Source organism: Glycine max, chromosome 6, assembly GCF_000004515.6.
Source record: "Glycine max cultivar Williams 82 chromosome 6, Glycine_max_v4.0, whole genome shotgun sequence".
NCBI classification, from domain to species: Eukaryota; Viridiplantae; Streptophyta; class Magnoliopsida; order Fabales; family Fabaceae; genus Glycine; species Glycine max.
Window position 1 is genome coordinate 50,907,569 of NC_038242.2, and position 8,582 is coordinate 50,916,150.

The 8,582-nt window shown below is 32.8% G+C and overlaps 1 protein-coding gene across 10 annotated transcripts in view; it reads right to left on the minus strand.

Moving 5' to 3' along the window:
* Positions 1–8,582, minus strand: part of LOC102661178 (2-succinyl-5-enolpyruvyl-6-hydroxy-3-cyclohexene-1-carboxylate synthase) — a 21,230-nt gene that overhangs the window by 7,062 nt on the left and 5,586 nt on the right. For 7 of the 10 annotated variants that reach the window (XM_041016815.1, XM_041016813.1, XM_041016810.1 and 4 more), the window contains exons 3-6: positions 8,052–8,257; positions 5,699–6,189; positions 4,351–4,455; positions 4,085–4,279 (exon numbers count right to left, since the gene is read on the minus strand). In XM_041016815.1, coding sequence (XP_040872749.1) covers positions 4,085–4,279; positions 4,351–4,455; positions 5,699–5,986 — 588 coding nt within the window. In that variant the 5' untranslated portion in view covers positions 5,987–6,189; positions 8,052–8,257. Of the gene's footprint in view, positions 1–4,084; positions 4,280–4,350; positions 4,863–5,698; positions 6,190–8,051; positions 8,258–8,582 lie in introns of those variants that run through there. The other 3 variants (XM_041016814.1, XM_041016811.1, XM_041016812.1) reach the window with 3 other exon arrangements.

Below are 8,582 nucleotides of genomic sequence, written 5' to 3' on the forward strand. Positions count from 1 at the left end.
TAATGTTACGGATTAAAAAAGAGTGTTGAAAATCTTTCTCTCTAGCTTTTAACCAAGACCAAGCTAGAAATAAAGCATCATCCATCACTTTGGATGAGCACTATATGGCAGCATAGGAATTTAATTATGAACATTATAATGCATATTTAGTGATTAACATAAATGAATTTTGAATGTGCAGTGAACGTATCCTTTTTCATTAGCATAATAGACACTCTTAAAAAAAACCATTATACAATTCAAAACTACAACATAATAAGAACAAACAACATTATGCTCCCTTTGTTCTAATTTTTATACCACCATACGGAATACTGGTACAAAAGCTGAGGAACAAGGGGCAGTTAACAGAGAACACAAACCAGAGGTCCAAATACAGAAGCCAGGGGTGCAGATAAAAGGAAAATCAAAGATGGCCAGGGGTACACCATAAGACTATGTATAAGAAAGAAAGGGAGAAAGGAAGCTGACCTGGAATGAAGAATTGCTAGATGGTTGATGGTCCTGCCTTAGGGAGACAAGCTTACCCATAAATTGTTAGCCAATAATTCCTTAGATATACCTTTGCACAAAATGTCAAATTATGTTACCAAGGAATTAGTATAAATAAAGCAATTGTAAGGCACATCTCTTATTTACTATAATGCCACCGCCTCTAAAACATCATTTTTGGAACCACTGCTGTTGAATGCGCATCGTAGAATACTATTATTTTAGTAGTGTTTATTGCTTTCTCACACAGCCCAGTACATTACTTTTTTGTTGTTTACGCTACTTTGTGTTGTTTGTGAACATAAAAATAGAGAAAAACAACACAAAATAGGATTTGAACCAAGGTCATTAAGTTTTCTAAAATATTAAAAGCCACTGCACATTTTGACTTGCCTCAAAATAAGTGGCACAAAATCTTGACTTGCCTCCACAACCTGCACATTTTGTTAGTCACCTAAAGAGATCAAAAATATTATTTGTATCTTAACAAACTTGAATAATTTATTCCTCTTCCAAATCAAGACATTCAGTCCCCCTATTTTTAGAATATCCTAGATGATCTCTTAAGAATCATTCTTCTTTTTATATTTTTTTATGATTTGTTCCCTTATTTAATTAGGATCTTTGTAATTATAGGCACGTTTGATTAGAATGTGATTTATAGGCATATCAAATCATGTATATAAGAATAAAACCTCCTATAATTATATTTATTGCAATCATACTGTATAAAGCAGACTTTGTTGTGTAGTTAAGACACAGTTCCAACGTCTGTTGTATTTGTTTTTCTGTCTTTCAACAACAGTTTTTCATGAGAGGAATAAGCATATAAATTGTCATTTTATCAGAGAGAAGGTTCAACAAAATCTTATATCTACCTCCCACATAAGGGCAAGTGACCAACTAACACATCTGTTCACAAAGGTTGTGACCGGAAAACACTGTTATTTCATTTGTAACAAGCTAGGCATGATTAATATTTATGCTCAAACTTGGGATTTGGGAACAATGTTAAAGAGTTATTATGGATTGAGTTAGAATTAGACTATTGAAAGTATATGGGCTTGGCCCAAACATAGTTTGCACTGCATTGTATTTAAATCTTAAAATATTAGCATATAATACAAAAAAAATACAACAATAACGAAAATAGCCTTTTGAGCATTAACATTTAACCAGACCCAAGGAAAAGAAAATGCAAAAGACAAATATCAACTAAAGAAACATGTCAAACAAATATTGGCATTCAGGGAAGTAACAACTAGTTGCAAGTAAAACTTACATATTCTTAGGAAAGAAATGAGCTTGTACCCTTGGAATAGATCTATCTTCTACCAAATTGAGTTTTTTGAGGGCAGCTCTAGTGCATTTGGATTTCCATGTGTCAATTGTAGACCAGACATGACACATAACCCACACCGTAGGAAATAACATCAAGCATAAATACAGGAGGGAGTAGATGTTTTTATTTTTTCAGAACCCAAGAAGAAGATAAGGATCCTCTAGATTATAGGAAACAAAGAGAAAGGCCCAACCAAACCATAATGAAAGATTCCCTTTTTTCATTCACAAAGGTGTAAAAACTGATACAAAAAAGAATTGACCATTTAACTTTAAATATTCCAAATTACATGAAAAATGATAGAAGCAGGGAATGATGGTAAATAAAACAACAAAACAGAAAAGATATCAAAAAGGCATGTCAGGCACCTGGTCTAGAGAATCTTGAAGCGAATAATGGGCTTCTTGAAAAGTAGAGAAGGAAAATTCATCCCATGCAAGGGTCATGGACAGAATGGAAACACTTTCCAGCTCATCTAACTCAATCTGGGAGCGGCTAAAGAATTAGTATTTAATGTTATTAAAGTAATGGCAATAAGAAGTTGAACCTTTACCTGACAGAAGGCCAGTTATCGTGCATCAAATATCAATACCACATTCATAAACCACTCTTAAAGAAGAACAGTCACAAATAAAATATAAAGTTCAAGGCTGAAAATATGCTGCTATTCAACTGGATAGTTCCAAAAGAAAGATCACTTTGGATTAAGCTCGCCACATATTAGTAGAAGAACATTACAAAACATAAGCATATTTGATAAATAAGGAAACGCTTTCCATTTTACTTTGATTGAATTGAACCCTTATAAGGTAAAATTGTTATACTTCAGAGTGTAAGAGAATCACTCATTACAAGACATAACATTTAGAGTTTGGTTCTAATGATTGGATATTTTTAGCCAGATCAGACTTGACCTGCATTAGAGTTCAGTAGTAGTTAGTAGATTAGGTTGCAGTCCCTACAGGAAAAATATATATCAGCCCATATTAACCATAAACAGTAATAAATTCTTCTTACAAATTTGAAAAAGAATACACATTGAAACCATATTTCTCCAAAATATAGTGTTGGAATTTTGTTTGGTATACTTGAATGCATGAAAGTGTTTCATTTTTAAGTATATTGAATACAAGAACACTGTATAAAAAAAAATAAAAAAACACATGAACACAATATAACAAAATATAAAACCAACGTGCATTAAGGATCTCATGTTTTTGTATAAAAGCATAAGTTTTATTTTGATATACTGTCAAATGTAAAAAAAAAAATTGTAAATTAATTTAATATTGAGTTAATTAATAGGCATGTGCATTGTTTGTGCAAGAAAATTATATTATCAATTAACTAGAAATATTTATCATATAACTTTAATAATAATTATCATGAATATCAATAAATTTATCACACATATGACAGTTTGTGATTAAATAATAGTGTAAAAGTTTTTTACACTTTCAATCAACTAACTAGAAATGATGACATATAAAAAATTATTAAATTAATTATTATAAAAATTAACAGACTTAATATATATGATAATTTATAATTAAATAAAAGTGTAAAAAGTTTTTATAAAATTTCAGTGCATAAATTATTTACTATGTATTATTTATTCTAAAAAATTATTTTAGATACGATTTTTAAATAATTATTATAAAAATCAATACTCTTATCATAATTGATAATTTATGATCAGATTTTTATCATAGTTAGTGAATTTGAATTAAACTCTAAAAGCAAATACAATTCAAACCTTGAGGGGAATTAAACTCAAAGAGAAAACTACAAATCAAGTTGATGGAAATAAAAATAAAAACTAAGTGCAAAAAAAGAGCCAGCAAAGCAACCAATTGAACTCCAACAATGCATGTATTAGCAACAGCATTCAGAATGACAACAAACCAAGTCACAGGAAAGAAATTAATAAATCATCACACATTCAAAATAAAATAAAGGCTAAAATACACTATTGGTCCCCTATAATGCTCAATCCGCAATTTTGATCCCCCTATTTCCAAATCAAGACATTCAGTCCCCCAATTTTTCAAAATCAGCGATTTTGGTTCTTCTGTTAGTTGACCGTTAATTGATTATCCATGGTCAAACATTGAGTGAAAAATAAAAGTATCTAGGAGACCAAAATTGCAGATTGAGCATTATAGGGGAACCAAAAATGTATTTTACCCTAAAATAAATTCATGAAAATAAGGACATCCATGTAAAACAAGCAATATTAATGAAACATACAGCAGGAAGAAGGTTGGAAACTGCAGTGCCTGATGATGTAATGGCTACTGCTGGAATGTGAGATCCTCTTCCATATCCAACAGCATGATATGCAAGTGAACGCTCATCGAAGCATGAAATACATGTGATTAATTTGTGACTTGCAACAGCAACAGCAACAGGGGAAGGTCTAGATCCAGGAGCAATACACAAATACTAAACAAAAGAATAAATCAGAATCATGCATTAATATTGGTGCATATGTAATATTTATCAGATCATCTCACCATCAAACCAAGTCTTGTGCATTCTTCAACAATAAGCGATGCCCAAACAGTGTTAATATTGGCACTTTCTTTCAGGGAGTTTGATAATTCATTGGCATGATCCAACTGATAATACAAGAGACAAACATAACAAGGACAAACTTCAGACAAATACAACAGATAAACATAACAACTAGAAATAACCTGGCAAATGAATAATTTTCTTCTTTTTTCTATGGTACATGAATTAAATTTCCCAAAATCTAAGGTGGCAACCATCAAAGCTAGATATCTAGGTGAAATAGAGCTTATTTTTAGATCTAGACCATTTGGTTATTTAAATTTTAAAAATCTTGTTCATCTTATAATTGATTTTGAGATAGAATTTGTTCTTAAAAAGCTCAACTCTAAGTTGGCTTTCTTCTAGTCTAAAATTTTCCAAACTTCCATTCCCTTTTATTCTTCCTCTCTCACAGAGTCATTGCAGAATAAGATAAAGGCGTAAAGACCTATACATCCAAGAGTCAATCATCCTGCAAAAAAAAAAATTATAAATTGAATTTGAATTAGTTTTTTTGTTAGAGCTGTAATAAAAAGAGTATAAACAATTCATAAACTTTACCTAATGTAACATGAATAGAGTTCAAATGTGCTGTCTTCGTTCTTTTAATAAAATGTTGAATTTCAGTACAAGGTAAGTGGGCAGTGTACTGTCTGTGATTCAAGACCAAAGGGATCTTGTGTGAAGTGTTATAAAACTCAGACTGGACCAGCCAGGCCAACCGGTTAAACCGGAACCCGGGCATAGCACCGGCTCGGGTCACATATCAAATCGGATATGCATCTAACCCGGTGCCATGTAATCAACCCAACACTGAACCAGTAAGAACTGGGAAACTCGGTCTAGTCGGATACACTCAATTTCCTAGTTGTACTCTCTCACTTTGCAAATTATAAAACATATTTATTTGAAAAATTAATGAGTATTTTGGACTGGTAATTGCACTATAATGCTATTCCCAGACTTTGTTTAAAGAACGAACACAGTTGCAATTGCATGACATCTATTGTCATATTAATGAAAAGCTCCTTACCACATAATAAAATAAACACGGAAACATTTTTTTTATTTTCTAAATAACTATTTATTAGCAGCTTGATCCTTCACCCAATCCTTTATGACATGCATATTTAATGAAATTTTTATCAGAATAAAATAAGGGAATGGGAGAATGTCAATGTTATAAGGGTGCAAAGCTCCAAATATTAAAATTTAAAAATATAACCTAAAGGTGAAAATATTTGTTATAAATGACTCAGGTTGATAAGGAGTACTCAGACAGATAACTGAATCATTTTAATAATTTACCTGCTTTAAACGACAGCAATGGACATACCTAAACTCTCTGAAATTCTTCTTCAGATATTCCTGCAACTTAGGGACATCCTGTCTCCAAAAAATATCCCAGAGAGCACCATCTGAAGCATCCCCCCCAAACAACAAATCACCTTGATTTATTTTTACTTTGTCAACCTCTATGAGCTCTGATCCATATGAAATACCATCCTCATTAGCAATGGCAACCTCATTACTACCAGACGGTTGATGAAACTGATCAACTTCTTTCCCATCACATAATCCACCTTCTTGTTCCATGACTTCAACACTAGTTTGCCTGTCCAAAGCATTTATTGTAGAAGATGAATTATATTAAGCATGTCAACATTAGTTTCTCCATCCTGATCATCACCAAGTAGCTCCCTTTTCTCTTGCTCGAGATGCTTTTGCTTCAACTTCTCAATGACAGTAAGTTGATCAGAATCCAGTTTCACTTCAGCAATATGAGTCAACACATTTACCTAAAACAGCAAAATTATTAAAAAAAAAAATGCTTCAATTCCTTCATTGATAAGCATGCACTCAGGGCCACATACAGCAAAATATACAAAACACTAACCAATGTTTGATCAGGAAAATCTATGCAACTGACATAAGTATATATACGCAAATTAAAGCCTTCTCTAAGCCAAAGGCATCATTCATTTCAAGTCCTTAACCATACTAATGTGATGATTCTACTATCAAAACAAGAGTAGTTTTTCTAATTATCAATCAATCATTATAACAACCAGGGAAATAACTCGTCAAATATAGAATCAAATGAGAGTTTATGAATTGAAGACAATGCACAGAACTTAAAAACTGACATGGAATTGAAGCCACAAACTACTCATAAGAAACAGAACAGAGAAATGCAATGGCTTATCAAAGACAACACTTTATACATCCTACAAACTATACACCATCCAATATGAAATCTATTTAAAAAGTTCAAATAATTTAGAAGAAATCCTTGAAAATAACAGCCCAGGAAAGAAATAAGCAAATAGAGCATACTGCATCAGACATATCACAATGGAGCTTAGTCACTGAATCACCACGTCCAAGCTCCTGAGGAAATCCATAAGCAATATATGTTTTTGGCCCCAGGTCTGGCTTTAGAGAACCATTAGGCAACTTCACAGCAAGGTTAAGAGAACCTTTGTGAGGATCAGTATATTCCTTGAAGGGTAAGGAAGATATGAACTCAGCACAATGACGAGGCAATTGTTCCTCAAATAAATTAGAAGGAGGCCAATCTTTTAATTTCAATATCTGTGGCCAAGCAAGCCAATCTCTACGACCATTTGTATAGCCAGTAAAAAGTTGGTGGATATTAATTTCCCCCTGCATTTAACCAATACCTCAAAAGAGAAATGCAGAAATCAGCAGCAACTGAATAAACAAGTCCAGTAAAGAATTACTAAATCAGTAAAATAAAGCAGATATGATTTACTCTAGTCTGATTACTAAACAGAAAAACAGAATGAGTACAAATCGAAAATAACATTTTCAACAAACTAAAAAAAATAAAAAGCACATTTTACCCAACATCAGCTAGATGCTGCAAGTCTAAGAACTAGACAAACATACCAAAGGATGCAAGGGCAACAAGAAAGGTCTGGGCAGGCAAAGCAAAAACAGCAAAATGGGGCAGGGACAAGAAACAGCCAAACATTGAGATAAAATTTTCTAAGATGATAAGATAAGGAGCAAAACCTAGGACTAAGAAGATGAATATGATGATGATGGTAGCAGGATAAATTGATCACACTAGCCATATTTCTTGAGAATGATGGAGAGACAGCATAAAGCATGAAACAAGGGCTTAAAATTTGAGACTGATATAAAAACTACACTCAGAAAAATGATTTCTAATTATCACCCTAATGTGCGTTTTGTTTACCAACATTCCACCTTAGGCCGGTATCTCTTTATGACCCAGATAGCAGAACATCTACAAACTGTTTCTTAAAGTGGAACCATCCACCAAAAAATTGTAATTTTTCAGTACTTCACAAAATATTTCAAGGACATTCTGTTCTGATGACTCTATGGAATTCAATAACTGACAATATTAAATGCACTGAAATAACTCTCAAGTCTCAATCCAGAAAAGGTGGAGTTACTGAATTCAGGAAACATGTAGGAAATTCAACAACATAAAAATTGCTAATATTAAATAATTCTCCAAATGCCATAACTGCAGTGGTTCCAGTTAAAATAAGTACCAACATTAAACAATTAAACATAATCTTCATGAGAATGAAGGTGAAGAATGAAATTTGTGTAAAAAGCTCTCCATGGTCAATAAAGTTAAAGATTGGGAAATTAAGCAAACCTCAGTCCAATCTAAGCAATCAATTGTTTTCTCCGCCAAATGTTGGCCATGCTTGGTATTAGTTACATGACGTAATGCACGCCACATGACAAGCGGTTCCCAGCTTAAACCAGATGTACATTCAAGCACATTGCTGACAATGACAGGCTCCCCCTTTTCCCAATGCCACTGAAAATGCCTTAAATCCTTGTACTGAGGATCTACAGCTTTAGAACAGAATAAATAGTTGTCAGTCAAATCTTCCCAAGAAGCAGCCTTCCTCATATTACTATAGCTAACATCTGTGTTTCTATCAAGCTTCAAACATGAACAGAAGTTGTCTGCAGTCTTAACTACATTTTGAAGCTTGTATGCTTGCACTAGTTCTTTTGCTTTACACACTAACTCAGACAAAATGTTGACCCAATATGCTTCTCAGTTCAAGAAAACCATGGTTACATTCATCATTGACTTTTGGACAAGGAATTCAGGGAAGTAACAACTAGTTGCAAGTAAAACTTACATATTCTTAGGAAAGAAATGAGCTTGTAC